The sequence below is a fragment of the Narcine bancroftii genome, chromosome 1 (assembly GCF_036971445.1).
Source record: "Narcine bancroftii isolate sNarBan1 chromosome 1, sNarBan1.hap1, whole genome shotgun sequence".
In the NCBI taxonomy this organism is placed as follows: Eukaryota; Metazoa; Chordata; class Chondrichthyes; order Torpediniformes; family Narcinidae; genus Narcine; species Narcine bancroftii.
The window spans coordinates 420,710,584-420,731,972 of NC_091469.1; the positions used below are offsets into that span (position 1 = coordinate 420,710,584).

Here is a 21,389-nt window from a genome sequence, read left to right on the forward strand (position 1 = left end):
GTGCAGAGAAGCAGGTACTTAAATCAATTAACTGATATGTGAACCTCATGGGATTCAAAGGGATATGGCGAGAGAACAGGAAGGTGATAATGAACCTAAGACAGAATCAGCCGTGGCCTTGTAATCTACTCCTGCTCTTCTTTTTATGTTGTAATATAAGTAATTCAGAATCTTAAGTATTAGTTGTACTTGGTGATCATTTTTAGAAATTAGATGCAGAAAACATGCAAGGGATAGTGATTGTAGGATTTTAACAATCTAGGGAATATTACCTCATGCTATCTTAAATTTGTAACCAAAAAAGGTGAAGTCAATGAAAGAAATAAAATAGCTAAAAAAAATTGGGGTAGAATTTAACAATATTTCAGTGGGAGACAAGTGAATCTTGAAAATGACATTGAACCTGAGGCTTCATATGACTCCCTCATTCAGTGGAGGCCTTATATTACACCAAGATTGTAAATGGTCTTGTTCACACTCAAAATAGGAGGAAGCAGAATGATAGAGTTCATTAGTTGGGTATTTGTCAAATACATAAGGAAAACAGATGCAATAAAAGTCTTATCTGCTGCAGCCTTCCAGCTGCATAAAACGCACTAATACAAGGAAGAGTGCAAGTGCTGGAAAACTGGAGCGACGCACAAAATGTTGGAGGAAGTCAGCAGATCAGGCAACATTCATGAAAAGCAACAGACAGTCAATATTTCAGGACGAAACTCTTCATCAGGACTGGGAAGAAAGAGGGCATAAGTCAGAATAAAAGAGTGGGTGAGGAGATGAAACAGGAGCTGGCAGGTAATGGGTGAATCATAGAGCCCAAGAGCAGGGATCATGGAGGAGGAGCAGTGAGAGTGGCTTTCACAGAACTCCCGTGAAAGAGAGGAGGAAAACCTCTTCAGGATTGGTGTACCTCGAAGAGACTTTTCAGTAGAGCAGCAAAAGGAAGGCAAACAAGAAAGACTGCAGATGCTGAAAATCTGGAAAAATACACAAAATGATGGGCGAGTATAATTGAGACTCCATGAAGAGGAAAAATAACATATATATAAAATAAAATACATTTTAAAAATCATAAATATTCACAGTTGGCCGTCAATGAAAAGAAATGTTTTGTCAGTAGGACTTGGTGGTCTTGTAGCAATTTATGACTTCGTAATGGGAACTAAAGACTATGACTAATTCTTCCCTTACTTATCCAATTTTAGTTGTGGGGCAGGCAATGCGTTAGGTCAGGGACGTGCACCTGGTTGAGAGTTAGTGGTGCTTGGTGTTTTCCATCTGCCAGCGATACCTGCTTTTAATTTGTAGTGTAATTTCCATGGGGATAAGAAATAGAAAGCAGACAATAAAAGATCTTAGGATAGATACACAAACAGAATCAATTGTAGTTAGTTTTCTAGCTGCAAAAGGATTGTTAAGAATGGAACCAGTTGGGTGAAGGTGAAAGAGTATTGGAAGAGAATGGTGTGGACAACTGTGTCAAAGGTCACAGACAAGAATGTCAGGAGCTATTACCATAATCATTGTTACACAAGCTATTTCTTGTAATGTAAATGCTCATTAAAAATTAATAACCAATAAAAGAGGTTATTAATAGCTGTTGCTATGGCCTTTTGCAATTTTATTTGTATGTGACTATTACATGACAGCACAGTTAGCGCAATGCTATTACAGCAGCAACTGTAAGGAATTTGTAAATTCTCCCCATGCTTTCAAGGGTTACCTCTTAGTGCTTTAGCTTCTTCACACCCTCCAAAAACGTACAGGGTTTGTTGGTCAATTGGTGTATTTGGGAGCACGGATCCGGAGCCAGATATGCCGATAACGGTTCGCCTGGCAATTAGCACAATGTCTTTACGGCACCAGCAATTGGGACTGGACCGGGGTTTGAATCCCACTCTGTCTATAAGGAGTTTGTATGTTCTCCCCGTGTCTGCGTGGGTTTTCTTCAGGGCTCTGCTTTCCTCCTACCCTTCAAAACGTATCGGGGATGTAGGTTAATAGGATGTAAATTGGGCGGCATGGAGTCATGCGCCGAAAGGGCCTGTTACCTGCTGTGTATCTAAATTTAAATTTAATATGATCGTGTTGCATGTCTACATTTTTAAAAAATACAGTTTCTAGTTGAGACCAGAATCAGTAGCTGATTTTGTTTTTCTTTCACCTGTATAGGGTTAATTACTTACTTCTGTATTACATGTTGTAAATGTATCTTATGGATAGCTCCAATCTGCTCTTAATGATGCAACAAAAAGATACACCAAAAACAATGCAATTGGTGTAAGTCAGAACAGTGCTTAAGCAAAGGTAAATAAGATAAAATCTTTCTGGTTAAATCTTTTCTGCATACTGTCATAAAACAACTATTTATTTCCTTAAGCACAAGAAGGTAAGAATTTTTTTCCAAAGTACAATAATATAAAAAAGGGTAGAGAACAAAATGACAGAACATTTGTAATTCAAAAGAGATTTGTTCATATCTGCTCTTGATTTGCATTAGTTTGTTAGATGTCTATGGCGAGACTGCAGTTATGCTCCAGTAAAGCTGATGTGACCCCTTTAATTTATAATTGGGAACTGGTGTAGAGCTACATTTCCAACGCACAGCTTAATGCCAAAAGAATGAAATCGCCCTCTCCTTTTATCTGTACCATATTTGCTTTCAGACACCAAAACAGCAGCACATTTTTGAATTCAGATGCTTGAAGTTATTTACAAAAGTAATTGAGCTCTGGTTTTGCAACAGGTTTCTGAGTGGTGTTTAAGAAAACAAAACTGGTGAAAAACCAGCATCTTGTCAAAAACCTGAAAATATTTTGCTGAGACTTTTGACTGAGCAGAGTAATATTAACATAGAGAACTGCTTTTCATATAGTCCTTGGTGACCTTCTGCTGAAAGTTCTCCTTCTCCCACCCCCAACTTAATGCTTATTCATAATTATGCTGGTGGTGGGTTGCAATTATTAAATTGTATCAGTGTCCAGTATTGATATTGTAGAAATATATTGGTGGTATTGGACAAAGAGCTTGAGGCTACAATTAGATAAATTTCTGAATAAATTCCTTAAAATAAAGCTCTCAGTTTAATGCTACTAACAAAGTATTTACAGCGGTATACTTAAATAAGCTGCTTACATTAATTAATATTGCTATCATTTCAGTAAGCAAAAGGCCTGATAGGAAGTACACCAATATAAATTACATTTACATTTGTCAGGATGGTAAATATTATTGTAATATTGATGACTGTGCCTTCCTGAACTTGAGAGCAAAGTTAACATCAAGAGTTTGGAAACTAGGCATAAGTATACTAAATTTTTTTTTGCATTTACAATTATTGGTATGCACTATTGTGAACTGCAAATTATTGTATTCCAAATGTTTTCTAGATTGAATGGATAGAAATTCAAAAGTTTTTTCCATTTTCTGCCTTTTGAGGGAAGTCATTTCTTTGGAGCATGTGAAGAGAGTTGAATGGAGTTTTCACGCACTGCAGTATTTTATAAACAGCTTAAATAAATCTCGGTAACAGCAACAATATGGGTGTGAAATTCTCTAAGCTGTCATTATTTGCCACGTTCCCAATCATTAGACAAGCATAGCACCTTTATCAAATACAGAGATCATTGTACAAATCTTTAGGGGAAGCATTTATGCAGAAAAAGGGAGAGGAATATTTGGAGAAAATAGAGCCATTGATTTATTTTTGGAATGTTGTAGGAGAGGAATCTCTGAACACATCCTACCTAAATTGCTTTCCTCGATGCCATAAAATTATATGGTGGAATTTTTTTTTTAATTTGCATTGCGTTCTTTTAAATGCTGGAACTCTTGAGCAAATAGTGCTCCAGTTATCATCATATTTAGGAATCCTAGAATGTAGACTCAATGTCAATGAAGATTGTCCAAGTAGGGTTGACCCATGCCTTGATTTTTTTTTTTAAAAGGCTCTTAGCATTGATATTACTCAAAAGTATATATGGGGGGGGGAGGGGGAATAAAAAATTAAAAAGTTTTTATGTTATCAGAGCAAAAACAAGCTCACAGATGCTGGAAATATGAGAAATAAAGAGGGAATCCTGAAAGCACTCTTCATTCTCCTATTATTTTGTTCTTTGTTGCAAGAGAAACCCAACTTAAAGGAGGTGCTACCACACAAAACTTAATACCTGGACTGCATCTGAATTATAAATTTTGCAGTCTCAGTGCTTTGGTCAAAGGCTTCAATCAATTATTTCATCTTGGATCATGACAAAAAATTTTGGAGTAATATTGCACCCGTGTGTGTAGAATGAGGTGAAATAATCTTGCACTTATTTAGATATGTATTCCAGAATATGTAGAGAAATGGAGACTTGAGCAATGCAGCTCCTCACCTTTATCATCAGAATGTCCCATGATCTTTGCTGAGTTCAAGGTAACATTTGTTCATATCATATCGACTCATTAAATTGGATAGATGCTGGTAGCGACTCCAGGAGAAGATTTATTATGAACATCTGTTCATCTCAACTTGAAAATAGTACCAAAGGCTCTTGTTTCTATGGTGGCTGGATAATGGGTTGCAGTGTACTTGAGGATTGCTTGTTCTATGCTTTCCAATACTCTTTCTTAAGAGGATTCGGTCGTGTTTCAGAGGTTTGCCTGATGTAGCCTCCTTTTGAGTGTGCAAGGAGCTCTGTGCAACAGCTTCAATGAGTGGTACCTGGTTGTTCTGCTGCAGAGATGATCCGGTCCGCTCTGTTGACCCCTTTCATATTGGTAAAGGGGCAGTCGGAAATATGCTGATTATATATTGTGGTAATTCCTAATTCAGTGCAGCTGCTCATTGCCCACAGCATCTCGTCAATGCCTAATTTTGAATTCCTCAGTTCATCTGTGGTCTGTCTCATTTACCAAGGTTGTCGTGCCACACTACACAACGATGCAATATCTGTCTTAGAGAAGCAAAGCAATGTTTATCCTACAAACGTTTCCATTGCCCATAAAAATACATAATTTTATCCATCTTTATGTTTGGATTTTATAATTAAATGTATCAAATCTCAAATATATCATTTTTTTGTGCAAAAGATCAGGGAATTTTCAGAGGTTGAGTTTATTTTTACTTCATTGAATGGGATATTTAAGAATAGGCTTCCTGATAACACTGTCCTTTGCATTTCAACTATGTCAAAAAGACTGGTGATGACTAGACTATTGTAACAGAAAGTTAAATTGCATGGCAGAGTTCTTTTGTTTGCCTCATCACATCCCTCATAACTTCAATTATTATGCCTTATTTTCTCACCGACTGAAAGCAAGATTTCATTTTCCACACAAAGTACAGTGTGGCCCCATTATAACGTGATCATTGGGGTCCATAAAATGTCATCGCGATAAAAGCAGGATCGCTCTAAATCGGGGTTCAAGAAAATCAGCATTCAAACTGATCCAATGTTGTCATAACATCCTAAAACATCCCTATTTTTGCCCTATTTTGACCTATTTGCACGTTTACCTTCTGGCAAGTAAATAACCTTTAAATTAAAGAATTCCATGAATAAATCATTGTTGTAACAGTAGAAATTAAAACACAAATTAACTTTTAGTAAAGGTTTTTAATAAACAAAGCACCAAATAAAAACATTCAAGAATGTTAGCGTTCGTCATTTACAGTTTATTGTATACATTTTGGATTGACTTTGTAAAAATTTCAGCACTTCTTAAAAAAGTGATCGAGTGTTCCGTGCATGAACGTAGCTGGCGGAGGCACTGTTGGCTGAGCGAATTTCTCCTGATACTGACACACGAGAAATCCCGTGACAGTTTTTAAACCAGTCTAGCCATCTATTGCTAGCTTCGAACTGTGAGGTTTTTCCGTTGATCTGCTTGTCAAACTTCTCGGCTTGAGCTTTGAGAATAGGACCGGGAATTGGAATGAGTCCAATGACACATCGCGTTATATCCAAATTTGTGTAAAATTGGGGTTTCACTGTAATTCAAAAAGATAGATGACAAATGTGGGATAAATTAAAATGGAACATAGTAAATAAATAGTTGATGAGACATATGTGGATTGCTGAAAGTATTCTGTTGTGTTTACAAGCCTCATATGTTTCTGTAGCCTCTGTTCATCATATTAAGTGGCGGGGGGGGTGGGTCAAATCCACCAGACTAGAACAAAACTATGTAGGATATTTAAATATCCAAAGGCACATGGTTGCAGCCCAATTAAAATTATATTTTTAAGTTTCATACTGAAATATAGTATGTAAGGCCAAATTCAATTGAGGTTTACCAAGATAGAGATATGTAATAGCTCCCCTGGTAAAGATATCATGAATAGCTTTTGCCTTACATATCTAGTCTTGTATTTCATGTGGAATTAATATTAATGTGATCCCTGAAACATAGGTTTCATTATTTCGTTTTTGGTAGCACCGTTATCGCAGTCAATTATAGCCTCTGGAGATTCTCTATTTGCAGGTGATTTTTTTTTACATGTCATCATTATTTATCAAATATTGGTATCTGCATATCGGGGGGGGGAAAAACATGCAGGTAAATCCTTAACATGTAGTGTGGGGGAAAAAAACAGAGTGCAATGGGAAATTGATTAGATATAGAGTATATGGTTGCCAACCTATGAATGAAATTGACTAGATAATTAGCCTACAGTAGGTATAGGTGAACTGAGATCATTCTCAAGTACAACAAGAAATGTATACCATGTGGTTAAGTTGCATTTTGTTGGAAAGCATGTGCAGTTACAGATAGTCAAAATAATTCATTTTAACTGTTAGATAGATCATGTTCATATTTCCATACAATATTAGAGAAGGCCATTCAGCTCATCAAGTTAAATAAGTTGTCTCCAAATAAATTTTAACTGTAAAGTATTTTCCATGAGTTCCTATTCTACCACCTATCTTCACTCGGGGTAATTCACAGATGTCAATTATTAATAATCTCATATCTGCAATTCCAGTGGAAGCAGGAGATGGAGACATTTACACACCAGCTGTCAGGGAGTGCAGGCCATTACATCCTACAAAGTGAGGATGAACACTAGATGGTTATGATGCCAGGCCATTACATCCTACAAAGTGAGGATGAACACTAGATGGTTATGATGCTTTACCATCTAATGAGCTGAACACCTTCTATTCCCGCTTTGAGAAGAAGAACCAAATAGTGCCTACTAGAATCCCTGAAAAGGCTGAGGACCCTGTGATATGTGTCTCTGAGGGCGATGTCAGAACATCACGAGGGTGAACCTCGCAAGGTATCAGGCCCTGATGGCATACCTGGCAGGGTACTGAAAATCTGGACCAACCAACTAGCCAGAGGGTTCACGGACATTTTAAACCTCTCATTGCTGCAATCAGAGGTTCACACCTGCTTCAAAAGGGCATCGATCATCCTGGTACCCAAGAAGAGCAGTGTGAGCTGCCTCAATGACACCGGCCAATAGCACTAACTTCTACTGTGATGAAATACTTTGAGAGTCTTGGGTCATGGCCGGAATTACCACTGCACCCACTGCAATTCATCCATCGTCACAATCTCCACAGCAGAAACATTATTGCTGGGTCTCCACTCAGCTCTGGATCACCTCAAAAACAGCAATTCATACATACAGCAGTTCTTCATCTACTACAGCTCGGCCTTCAATCCCAGTATTCCCTCAGTACTGGTCAAGAAGCTACAAACTCTAGGCATCTGTACCACCATCACCCCCCCCCCCCACATAATTGGATCCTTGACTTTCTCATTGGAAGACCACAGTCAGTACAAATTGGAAACAATATCTCCTCCTCATTAATTATCAACACAGATGCACCCCAAGGATGCATGCTTAGCATGTGGTCTATTCATTTTACACCTACGATTGTGTGACCAGGCACAATTTCAATGCCTTCTACAAGTTTGCCGATGACACCACAGTTGTTGGCAGAATCACAAACGGCAATGAGGAAGACAGATCAGATTGCTGAATGGTGTAACTACATCAACCTTGGACTCAATGTCAGCAAAACCAAAGAGGTGATTGTGGACTTCAGGATGAAGTCAAGGGAACACGACCCAGCCTTCATCGAGGGCTCAGTAGTGGAGACGGTCAGGAACTTCAAATTCCTGGGTGTCGACATCTGTTCTGGAGCCTCCACATTGATGCAATCACAAAGAAGGCTCGCCAGCAGCTATACTTTGTGAAGTGACTGAGGAGAATCGGTATGTCACCGAACGTTCTCGTAAACTTCTACAGGTGTACCGTGGAGAGCATTGTACCTGGTTGCATCACTACCGACTCTCAGGACAAGAATAAACTCCAGAAGGTGGTTTACTCGGCCCGTGACATCATGGGCACCAGACCACTCCATCGAGGACATCTACGTGAGGCGGTGTCTTAAAAAAAGCAGCTTCTATCCTCAAAGTCCCCCACCACCCAGGCCATGCCCTCTTCACTCTGCTACCATCAGGGGGAAAAGATGCAGAAGCTTAAAGACGTGCACTCAACAGCTTCTTCCCCACTGCCATCAGATTCCTGAATAATCAATGAACCAAAGACACTGCCTTACTTTTCTTGCACTATAATTTTTTTTATATATAGTAATGTCATAAGATGGTTATAATATGAATGTTTACACTATAATTCTGCTGCAAAACAACAAATTTCATGACTTGTTCATGACAATAAATCCTGATTCTGATCTTTGGGATATGGAGAAAACCAAAGCACCAAATAGAAGCTCACACAGTCACATGCATTCGTAACCTGTCACTCAAGCTACAAGGCATCAGTTCTTCTGCTGCACTACTTTTCCTTACACTCCACCAATAATTGAATCATGGATAGCTTTTGTCTTATGTGTAGTCTTTGGTGGAGTTTGTATTAATGTGATGCTCATTATTTCACTTTGCTGTATAGCTTCATAGCTGTAAAAGACGTCAACTATTAATATTTCTCTGTTCCAATATTTATGATTTTTTTTTTCTTTCTCATATAATTTACACTTCTTGTTTGTGAGTGTATTTTGCGTACCAGTGTGGCTCCAGTAAGCATGAATTTCAGTTCATGCGTGCAATGTGGTTAGATAATGTAGCAGCAAAGAGGCAATTCCAAGGGAGGCTAGAAATAATGGCAGGACTTACAGGCCATTACATCCTACAAGGCATGATAAATGGCTATGATACTTCACTCCCCAATAGCTGAATCCCTTTTATGCTCAGTTTGAAGAGTACCAATGAACTCGCTGGACAAAGCTAGCGACCTGTGATAATCTGTCTCAGAGGCCAACATTGGAACATCTTTCAAAGGGGTAAACCCTCACCAGTCGTCAGACCCTGATAGGGTAGCAAAAATCTATGCCAATATTTTCAATCTCTCATTGCTGCAGTTGGACTTTGTCACTTGCTTCAAAAGGGCATCCATCATCCAACATTGCATGTTGCCAAGTAGCTCTCACATCTTTGGTGTAACAGCACTGATTTACCCATTCACACACAATTAAAGAATACACTCACTCGTTTCTTGCAGCACAAAATGAAGTTGACTTTCTTAATTCTCTTCAGCCACAACATTGCATTCTTCAACTCCCCAAACACCACCCATCCAAACCCCTTTGACCTTCTCATTGGCTGATCACCGCCACACGGGTGATCTTGACACTCTCACTTCACTCTCCTCCTCCTACTGCGCCTGAGATGCATCACCCATATGCTGACTGCTTAATTAACCCATGAGCATATACTATTACTCCTGCACGTTGCTTTGATTAAGTCAGCAGCAGCAATGGGCACCACTCCCAACACAGGTACAATAAGTATGTAACCATGACAACTGTAATGAAATGCTTTGAGAGGTTGGTCATGGCCAGAATTAACTCGTATCCAAGTAATGACCTGGATCCACTGCAATTCACCAACCACCAGAATTGCTCCACAGTAGATGCAACCTCACTGGCTCTCCACTCAGCCCTGGATCTCCTTGATAATAACAGCAACACATACATCAGGCTGCTTTTTGTTGATTGCAGCTCAACTGCCAACACCATCATCCCCTTAATTCTGGTCATCACGCTTCAAAATCTGAGACTCTGCACTTCCCTCTGCAACTGGATCCTTGACTTCCTCATCATAAGTGTGAATTGGTAACAAATTCTCCTCACTGACAGTCAACACTGGCATACCTCAAGGATGCTTGCTTAGCCCACTGGCCTCTCACTACAATCTTGAATGGCTCGGCACAATTCGAAAGCTATCTCCAAATTTGCCATTGACACCACGGTTGCTGGGAAAATCACAGACAACAACGAGGAAGCACGTTGAATGGTGTCACAACAACAACCTTGCACTCCCACATTAACAAAACTAAGGAACTGATGGACTTCAAAAAGACAAAACTAGCGGAAGTCAAAGCAATCCTCATCGAGGAGTCAGTAATGGAGAGGGTAAATAACTTTTAAGTTCTTGGGTGTCAACATCTCTGAAGATGTATCCTGGAGCCATCATGTCAATGCAATCATGAAGGCTCACCATCAAGTCAATGGAAAGGTGGAAGATGGACTTGGGAACAACAATCCACGAGCAGTGCTGGTCAGACTGGTGTCGGGACAGCATGACAGCAGTTATTAATGCCAGGTACAGGTTGGTGCAATACAATTTTCTGCATCAATTGTACCTCACACCACAAAAACTATATCAATCTAAACCAGAAATTTCAGAATATGCTTCCGATGTGGCGAGGAGATTACAACCTTTATCCACTCAACCTAGCTGTGTGCAGATGTGAGATCCTTCTGGGAGAACTTTGGGGACATTCTGAAAAAAATTACTAAGGTGGATTTTCCACAGGATCTGGAATTCGACCTTCTGGGAAACATTATGGATATGAGTTTTAAACTGTCCAGATACCAAATACAGTTTGTGAAGGTCACCTTGACAGTAGCCAGGAAGTGTATAGCAATTATATGAAAGTCTGACTCCCAACTAAACATTAGACAATGGAATACAGAGTTACAGAGTTGTATTCTCCTAGAGAAAATCATGTACAATTTAAGGAGAAAATATGACACATTCACGAGGGTATGGCAGCCTTATTTGCAACATATAGGTACGCAGATATAGTTAAACCCCTTCTAAATAGAAGAAAGGTAAAAATCCGTACTAATAATGAAACAACTGAGATAAATGAAGTGATTCGGGGCGCGGATGATGTACTCTTGTTTCGTATCTTTTTCATTTTACTTTATGTTACTTTGGGTTTATAGTTGGTTCATTAAGGGACTCTGACTCTATAGATTTTTGGTTCTTTATGTTTGTTTTATTTACATAACCTTTTCCTTGAAGTATTAGGGTATGGAAGGGAGAGGGGTGGACAGGGGGGAAAATGGACATAGTTGGGAAAGATTATATTGTTGTTTTCTATTTGTGTGAGTCTTGGAAAATCAAAAATAAAATATTCAAAAAAAAAGTCTCGCCAGTGGCTATACTTCGTTAGGAGTATTTGAAGATTTGGTATGTCACCAAAGACTTGCAAATTTCCACAGGTGTTCCATGGAGAGCATTCTGACTGTCTGCATCACTGTGTGGTAGGGAGGTGCCAGTGCATCAGACAGGAAAAGGCTCTGAGTGTTGTGAACTTGGCCAGCGCCATCATGGGCATTAGTCTTCACTCCATTAGGACATCTTTGATGCAATAACTCAAGAAAGCAGCCTCTATCATCAAGGACCCTCACCACCCAGACTATGGCCTCTTCTCACTGCTCCCAGCAGGAAGGAGGTACAGGAGCCTGGACAAACATCCAACGGAACAAAAACAGCTTCTTCCCCTTCACCATCATATTTCTGAATAGGCAATGAACCTCTGGCTTTACCTCACTTTTTCTCTAATTTTTTTTAAAAAATGTAATTTATAGCAATTTTGCACTTGTAATTGCTGCCGCAAAACAACAAATTTTATGACACATGTTCATGACAATTCTGATTCTGTACATGACAATACACTTTCATTCATTTGTGTTTAGTGAAATAGTTGTGCAGCACAGAAAGGGGCCCTTCAGTATACAATCCTCCCACTGACCTTTTTGACCATCTACCTTTGCCCACAATAGAACTGACTTCTTGTGTGACTTGCTTATTTGTGTCTAAATATCTCTTAAATAGGGTAATTAAATGCCTCTTGAATATATGTTCTAGATATCAACCACTCTGTGCTTAAAAAAAAAGCAGCTCAGACTACCTTTTAAACTCCTGCCCTTAACCTCAAACTTAAGGTTTCTTGTTTTTGATGCCCAAACGTTGGAAAGAGAGAGAAGCAAAGAGAATCCCTTTAGAGGTACCGAGTATCCGTGGATTTACCTCCACAGCTGCACAGACTCCTGTTTAAACCATTGGCAGCCCAAGCTCCAGGTCTAAACCTCCAATATCATCAGTAAGCTTTCAGCACCCAAGGCCCTTCGGGAACCGTTTCTTGCTCTCAGCAACCTATCTCGAATCCTGGTTCTGATACCTTCCTGAGATTCATCTCCCGTGCTGCTGCTTCTTAATGGTAGGTGTTCTCCCCATATCTGGTGCCCTGCACCTGTCGTCATCTGCCTCCTTTGCTCCAAGAAGAACAAACCCAGCCCATCCATTTTCCCCCTTCCCCAGGCAAAGTTCTCCTACTGAGATAACATCCTGGTGAAACTGCCCCACAGCCGGCCCGATATAACTACAGAATCTCCCTTCCTCCTCCACAAAGCTGTGCTGACCAACCCACACAGTAAGTATGGCACAACTAGTGCTCTGCAAAGCTGCAACTTCCCAGCTCCTGTATTCCATGCCCAACCTATGAAGCCAAGTGTTTTAAATGCTCTCAAACTCACTCTTAATCAATATTCCTTGGAGCCTTAGCATTTATTGTACATAATCCATCCTTATTTGAGTATCCAGAAAGCATCTCCACATACTTCTCAGGATGAAGTTCCATCTGCCTCTTTTTTTGTGACCACTAGTGTAAGACTCACTGCTGACAAAAGGCCTATCATACCAACACCACTCTGAAATATTAATGAACAGCTTGTTTGTTTTTTTTAAGTTCAGGGATATGTCTCATAATTGCTTCACAGCCCAAAAAAAAGAAAATGGCAGAAAATCAGTTTGATTTAATTAGGATTCCTTTCTCTGTCCTTCAGATCCCAGAGTTTTTGACATTTTGTCTTTTTTTTAAATCTTCATTCTTGTTGGAAAGTCATCAAGGGGCCAGTTTCCATTCTGTATGACTTAATAACTGCGGTAATTAGGTTGCCCAGCAGTGCTGGTCCTGCTGTGCACATGAGCCAAAAGAATAGAAAATCTAACTTGAACCATATTCATTAACAATGCTGTCAATATCGTGATTAAAAGCCAGTAGAATAATTAAATCTCATTCACAACCATGTTATTTGGGTCTTTTCAGTATAGAACAAACATTACAGAGATGCTTTGTGTCCAATAGTAATTGAGACTGTAAAGGGTTTTGTGAGCATGTAACATATTCCTGGTGTTCGTTAACATAATTAAGGCCATTTGCATATAAAATATATCTCGAATGATTTTGTTCATTGGGCCATTTACTGAAAACTATCCATGCACCTGAAGCCCTGGATTTGAAGACAAAGCATGTCAAGTTTGAGGAGCAGAGAATGGTAGGCAGGGTAAATGGGAGACTAAAAATTCTGGTAGGAGTTGATTGTGTGATTAGACTGGTGTTGGTTTTGAAGGAAAAAAATCCAGGGAATGGCAGTCAGTAGAGGGGAGAGGAGATATGGGACCAGCATTTTCAGGGGCTAGTCACTGGGATTACTGAAAACAGGTCACAGTGTGTTAAGGTATGGACGGATCTTAAAGAGCAAGGTGTAGCCGCCCACTACTCGAAGAAAGACATACACGGGTATAGTGAGGTATAGTTCTGTGTTTTATTGGGGTGTTCCCGCCATTTTCCCCATCAAGTGATGTCACTGCTTGCTAAATAATTTACTCCAGTCCACCATTGTATTGATAAGACTATGTTGTTAAGGGTCCACATTTTGAGGTGAAGGATTCTGGTTAAAGAAGCGGAGGTGGCAGAAGAAATGTCTGGTGTTGTGTCAGACTCAGAATTCATTGAGACAGCATGCAGTGGAATAAAGCTGAGGCTCCCTCTATGGACTGATGAACTCAGGGTCAGAGAAAGAAAATCAAAATGACTGGGAGGAGAAATGTCATATGAGGAAAGTGAAGGGGCAGAGATTTTCATTCAACATCCACAAAGCTGGTATTTTAGAAATATTAAAATGTAAAACCAAATAAAGGACGGACAGAAATTTGGCAAAATATTTTTAAATGAGATTTAATTATATTCTTTATATTCCCATAAAGTCAGTAGATGTATAAATATTCATATTGAATTTACTAACACAAAATTGTACTGATTTTTAAATGCTAAACAACATTTTACCATTAATAAGATACATTTGATGTATTTTTACTTCTGTGATACAGAGGAAATAATCAGAAATAGGTGTATACAGTGTTTTTCTAACATTTATATTGATTGCTTCAGAAAATATTTCAGGCCTTTATCAGCTAGTTTTTATCTTAGAGATTAGCCAATACTTTAATGCCAATATTGTTATGTTGCTGAATTTGAGCTACCTGTCAGTGGCCTTGAGTAAACATCGTCTCTTACTTTGTAATAGTTCGTCATGAAGCTGAAAATTCTTGATATAAGTGAATGATCCAGAAAAGGATTTTTGTTTTAGGTATCATCGTCAGATCATTTATGCTGCCATGCAAGTAGGCTATCTCGGATTAGGTCTATCTGCTTCAATTTTCTTATCCCAAGCATTAATATCTGTTTTAACCCCCCCCCACAATGGTTGGGAGTTGCATCTTGAACTGGATCACAATCTGAACATAGATTTTCTGAGTCAATAGCCAACTTTCTGTGAGTGTAGAAGTTATCCACTTTGGAGAACTGGTCTGCAATTATATAATGTTAACAAGGCTCTGTTCTTTAAATTTTGGCAGTCACAAGCTTGATGCTGGCTCCTGGAGTTTTCCAGGGTTGGGGAAACTCGGCAACTAAAGTGAGGTAGAAACTGCCAGATGCAACAGTTGTTATTAATAGAGTATTGCTGGTGAGCCAGAAAGAACTGGACTGGTTCCCTCTTCAGCAAGTCTTTGTCTACATGGCAAGATGCCTCATCATTAACTAGACTCATGGCTGAAGGTGGATCTGCAAGAAGGCTCCTGGCACAGTTGGTGGGTTGGTAAGATGCTGGGTGTAATTCATTGCCGGCACCTGACCATGGAAGCCAGGTGCTGATATTTGAGTTAACCCCTTCACAAATGGAGAGCAAACTATCTAGTTTATTCATACATTTGTCTATCTAGCTTGGAAGCTCCTTACAGTAGTCAGGTCTGAACTCAAAGCAGCAATTAGTGGAACACAACCAAAATGCTTTCATTACAATGTTTTTTTTATCCCTATTTTGAATGTCGGGAACTATGGTATTCAGGTAAATGAAATATTTAATCTTCTTACCTGAGCAAGATTCACTGCGGAGTAATTGTCCGTGACTAGTGTAAAATGCTTAGTTTTAATTTATGTATTCTGTTTGATTATAGCCCTATTGTTTCACCTGAAGTTTGATCCCAACTTTCCTTTTTTGAGCTCAGCAGAATTCCAATACTCCTTTAGGGGAGTATTTATACTCACAAGAATTATTGCATGGACTTCAAGCAACATAACATTTTCTAGTTCACCCAATACAGGGTCTGAGGGGTTGAGTTATAGTGAAAGTTTGGAAAAAATTTGGTCTTTATCCTCTCAAACAAAAGAGGCCAAGGGGTGATCCTACAGAAGTTTTCACAATCATTAAAAGGGCAAAGATAAAGTGAATGCTTACAGTTTTTTTTCGGGTGGATGATTCTAGAACTAGAGGGCATAGGATTTAGGTTTACGGTGAGATGGGAAAGATTAAGGAGGAATTTGAGTGGAAATCTTTTCACTTAGAGGATGGTCTGCATCTGGAATGAGGTGCTAGAGAAAAATTGTAAAGTGGGAACAGTCAAAAGAACATTTGGAGAGGTTTATAGGTAAGGGGGGCTTGGAGGGATATGGACCAAATGCATACAAATAGGATTAGCCCATTATACCATATTGGCTGGCATGGACTAGTTGGACCGAAGGGCCAGTTCTATACTGTACGACTCTGACTCAGAGCAACAGAAAGGCTCTTCATGTCTCAATTTAGACTTTCTCTTTAAACTCCTCAATATTGATATGAAACAGGAATATTTAAATAAAGGAACAAAAAAGAAAGGATACACATTTTAGATAATTAAAGGAAACCACTACCTCCTGTGTTTAAAAATCAATTGAGCAGCAATTTATAATGGTTCAGGCGTCATACTAGGGTCCTTTTCATTTGAAGTAGGGTAAGGATGATCTATTAATAAAAGCCATTTCTTTGCACCTTTTAATTTCAAACATAACCAGCTAGCTAAAAACCTGCTGTGATTGGGCAGCTCATATGTTAAATATTTGGCAGTCTTTCCTCGCTGCCCTAAAGGAAAAAGATCAGTGAGAAGTAGTTCCCAGTTACATTGCCAACTAACTTTATTTTAAATATGTTTTAAATCAGCCTGTCTGTAATATTTCTGCTGTACTTTATGCACAGTCCTGAATCTCACACAAACACAAGTTCATTATGTTTGATCCATAGAAATTGCACTGAGAAACTTGTAAATTGCACAGCTTTTGTATATGTTAGATGTCAAAAGCTGTGAATGATTTAAATTCTTGAACTCGTAGCTTCAAATTTCTACATGCCTATTGAATTGCACGTTTTTTACTGATATAGAGACAGTGAGGGGATAAATCATTTTTCCATTCCGATAGATTATTTTGCCCCAAAATCAGGGGTCTGGATCTTTATAATGGATATCGATTTCTTAGTTGGTGGTGTGATCAGTGTATGCACTACAAGTTGTGTATGTTTATAGTAGATACGTTGGAAACCTATCGAGGGGATTGAAATATGAAACCTAGCATAATATGAGCAGCATGTCCATTAATCCAACGGCACACAGCAACGCATTTTATTTTACTCCAATGCACACAGCAGTTTGGTTGAAAGTCAAAACAACTTAAAAATGAGGATCCAGCTTACAAGTCATGTGTTATGAGACACATGTCATTTAAGGCACAAAATTTACACCTCAAGTTTGATCTGCAATGATACCAACTCTTGTACTGCTTGGCCCTTCTTCCCTTTGTCATAAGGCATTCCGTGGAAAGACTGCATTAAATACTTTTCCGAGTAGTGGTTGTAAATGTTATCACATGATTAAACAAACATCCCATAAGCCAGCATTCTCCTCTTAGGGCAGTAATTTTCATACCCAGTTTAAGGTTATTCCAAGAGGGAAGATTATGAATGTTAACATAACATAACATAACAATTACAGCACGGAAACAGGCCATTAGGCCCTTCTAGTCCGCACCGAACCAAACACCCCTTTCTAATCCCACCACCTTGCACAATGCCCATAACCCTCCATCTTCCTCTCATCCATATACCTGTCCAACCTTTTCTTAAATAATACAATTGACTCCGCCGCCACTATTTCTCCCGGAAGATCATTCCACACAGCTACCACTCTCTGAGTAAAGAAGTTCCCCCTCATGTTACCTCTAAACCTCTGCCCCTTAATTCTTAACTCATGTCCTCTTGTTTTAAACTTTCCTCCTCTTAACGGAAATAGTCTATCCACATCCATTCTGTCTATCCCTTTCATAATCTTAAATACTTCTATCAAATCCCCTCTCAACCTTCTACGCTCCAAAGAATAAAGACCCAATCTGTCCAATCTCTCCCCATACTCCAGATGCTTAAACCCAGGCAACATTCTGGTAAACCTTCTCTGCACTCTCTCCACTCTGTTTATATCCTTCCTATAATTAGGCGACCAGAACTGCACACAGAACTCCAAATTAGGCCGCACCAACGTCTTATACAATCTCAACATCACCTCCCAACTCCTATATTCCATGCAATGATTGATAAAGGCCACCATACTAAAAGCCTTCTTCACCACCCTATTCACGTGAGTTTCTACCTTCAGGGAACGATGTACCGTCACTCCTAAATCTTTCTGCTCTTCTGTATTCCTCAATGCTCTCCCATTTACCACATATGTCCTATTCTGATTCTTCTTACCAAAATGAAGCACCTCACACTTATCAGCATTAAATTCCATCTGCCATTTTTCAGCCCACTTTTCTAAGCAGCCCAAATACCTCTGCAATCCTTGAAAACCTTCTTCATTATCCACTATTCCACCTATCTTAGTATCGTCTGCATATTTACTAATCCAATTCACCACCCCATCATCTAGATCATTAATGTATATAACGAACAACAATGGGCCCAATACAGATCCTTGAGGCACACCACTGGTCACCGGCCTCCAACCTGACAGACAATTATCCACTACCACTCTCTGGCCTCTCCCTTTCAGCCAATGTTCAATCCATTTGACTATCTCAAAATTTATACCTAAAGACTGCACCTTCCTAACTAACCTTCCATGTGGTACCTTATCGAAGGCCTTACTGAAGTCCATATAGACAACATCCACTGCGCTACCCTCATCCACATTCCTAGTCACCTCTTCAAAAAATTCAATCAGATTGGTCAAACATGACCTTCCTCCCACAAATCCATGTTGAGTGCTCCTGATCAGACCCTGTCTATCCAGATGTTTATAAGTACTATCTCTAAGAATTTTCTCCATTAATTTACCTACCACAGACGTCAAACTTACAGGCCGATAGTTGCCAGGCTTCCTCCTTGAACCCTTTTTAAATAACGGAACCACATGCGCAATGCGCCAATCCTCCGGCACTATCCCCATATCTAATGACATTTGAAAAATTACCGCCAGAGCCTCTGCTATTTCCTCCTTCACTTCTCTCAATGTCCTGGGGAAGATCCCGTCTGGTCCCGGAGACTTATCCACCTTTATATTCTTCAAAAGCCTTAAAACTACACCTTTTGTAATCTCTATATTCCCCATATTTACCCAATTTGCTTTTTTTATCCCACATCTCCCAATATCCTTCTCCTTAGTGAATACCGAAGAAAAGAAACTGTTCAATATCTCCCCCATTTCTCTAGGTTCCACACACAGTTTTCCACTCTGATTTTCTAAGGGACCAATTTTGTCTCTAGCTTTCCTCTTACCATTAACATATTTGTAGAACTCTTTTGGATTAGTTTTCACCCTGCTTGCCATAGTTTTCTCGTACCTTCTTTTAGCTTTCCTAATTCCTCTCTTAAGATTCCTCTGATTTTAGAAACATAGAATTATCAGATTGTACAACCTAATTTGCGCAACTGTGATGCCTCTGTATGCTAATCCATTTATACATTTTAGGCTTGTATCCCTCTACTCCTTTCCTATCCAACTACCTATCCAAATGCCTTTAAACATTGTCATGTTTCCATCTGCCTCCACAACCTTCTATGGCAGCTCATTTCAAATATTCACTACCCTCTGTGTGAAAAACTTCCATCTTAGATATCCTTTAAATTTTTCCCTCCCACCTTAAACCTGACCTTTCTAGTTCTCCTCTACCCCTCATAATTTAGTAAAATATTAAGGTCTCCCCTCAAACTCCTATGTCCTGGTGAGAATAAACTTAGTCTATCCAATTGCTTCCTTATAACAGCTGCTCCCATTCCCAGCAACATCCTGGTAAATTTCTTTTCCAATTTCTCTCTATGTCCTTCCTGTAGTTTAGACATGCAGCATTGTAACAGATCATTTCAGCCTACGAGCCTGTGCCACCAAATTATACCCAATTAACCTAAAATACCCAGTACAATGGTGAACAGTGGGAGGAAACCAGACCCCTGGGTTAAAAACCATGCAGATATGGGGAGAATGTACAAATTCCTTACAAACAGCACGGGATTCGAACTCCGGCCTCTATCTCTGCTGCTGTCACAGTGTTGCACTAACCGCTACGCTAAACATGCCACCCCACATGTGGTAATCAAAACTGTACACAACACTTATACTCAATGCTTGTGTATGAAGGCATGTATTCCAAATGCCGTTTAATTTATTCATTCAGGAGACTTGGACCAGGCTGGTCCATAATTGCCCATGAGAAGGTTGGCAGTGAGCTGTCTTCTGGAATCACTGCAGAAATTGAGATGTGGGAATACCTACAATGGCGTAAAGGGAAAAATTCACAGAATTTTGACTGGTAGCATTGAAGGAACTGCAATATATTTCCAAGGATGTCTGTAGCTTGGAAGCCTATATTTAGATGGCTGTGTTCCCATGCTTTTGGTGCCCTTGATCTTCTAGCTGATAAAGATTGTGGGTTTGGCTCTCTTCCTAATTGCTACAACACATCTTCTAGAAGTAGATATGTAGAAGTGGGACTCGTACACCCCAAAACATCCCAGAATTTTGTGGGTAGAAATAGTAAAATTAGACCTTTTTTAATGGGGATGGGTAGAATCTCAATTTCTTTGGTATTTTTAACCAGTCGTTCTACTGTCATTTTTGTTATGTCCTATTATAATCATATGATTCCACCAACTGTCCTTGGCTCCAGATACTACGGCAAGCTCAAGTTAAAGTTACATTATTAGAAACGTCCAATTTTCAGGCATCATCGTTCTTGCATCCATGAAAATATCAAATGAGATCTCCTCCATCATTGCCTCTGGTTCCTCGTCAAAGTAATCCACTTTTCCCTTCCCTTTCCCAAGCTTAGTATGCTCCATAGCATACAGGCTCCCTACACACAACTAAACACTTAAAAGTTCATCACCAGAATTTAAAGAAGCACTTCAGTCTCTTAATTATCTTGGTTTCTCATAACTTTCTGGTCAGCAGTATGCAAGAGAAAAATATAACACATGCAATCCATTGGAATTTTCATAATGTTCCAATCAACCTTCTGGTGGCCTCATAGATATTTCTGACTGATTGCATTGCAACACTCATTGTCCGCAACAGAAGTGCAGATTTTTTAAAAAAATGAGTTAAGAAGCTGTATTTATTTCCCTTCCCAAGTTGACCTGAGGGATTTAGAGGCTTGGATGTTAATAATTTATTTAACAGTTAATACTAATTGTGTTTAATTTGCTTGATATAACTATCAAGCATGACTTCAGAGTGAACCATCACCTGTGATGGACGGGCTAGCTTTACTTCACCTTGTGAACAGATGGAGAACTCATTTATTTAGCAGCATTGAACATTTAAAATAAATGAAGACAAATTTTACTTTTTCCCCCAACAAGTATTTTTTTTTCTATACATGTTCCTGGTGACATCGAAGAAAAGATTTGAAAATATCCCATACATTAGATGTG

General features: G+C 39.2%; 2 protein-coding genes across 8 annotated transcripts in view; one reads left to right on the top strand and one right to left on the bottom strand.

The window, feature by feature from the left end:
- The window catches only part of LOC138751600 (juxtaposed with another zinc finger protein 1), a 228,436-nt gene that overhangs the window by 168,413 nt on the left and 38,634 nt on the right, over window positions 1-21,389 (top strand). The gene's annotated exons all lie outside the window — the stretch shown is intronic.
- LOC138751597 (tax1-binding protein 1 homolog) overlaps window positions 5,586-21,389 on the bottom strand; it is a 244,849-nt gene continuing 229,045 nt past the window's right edge. For all 4 annotated transcript variants that reach the window (XM_069914095.1, XM_069914096.1, XM_069914098.1 and 1 more), the window contains one exon: window positions 5,586-5,974. In XM_069914095.1, coding sequence (XP_069770196.1) covers window positions 5,706-5,974 — 269 coding nt within the window. In that variant the 3' untranslated portion in view covers window positions 5,586-5,705. The remainder of the gene's footprint in view (window positions 5,975-21,389) is intronic.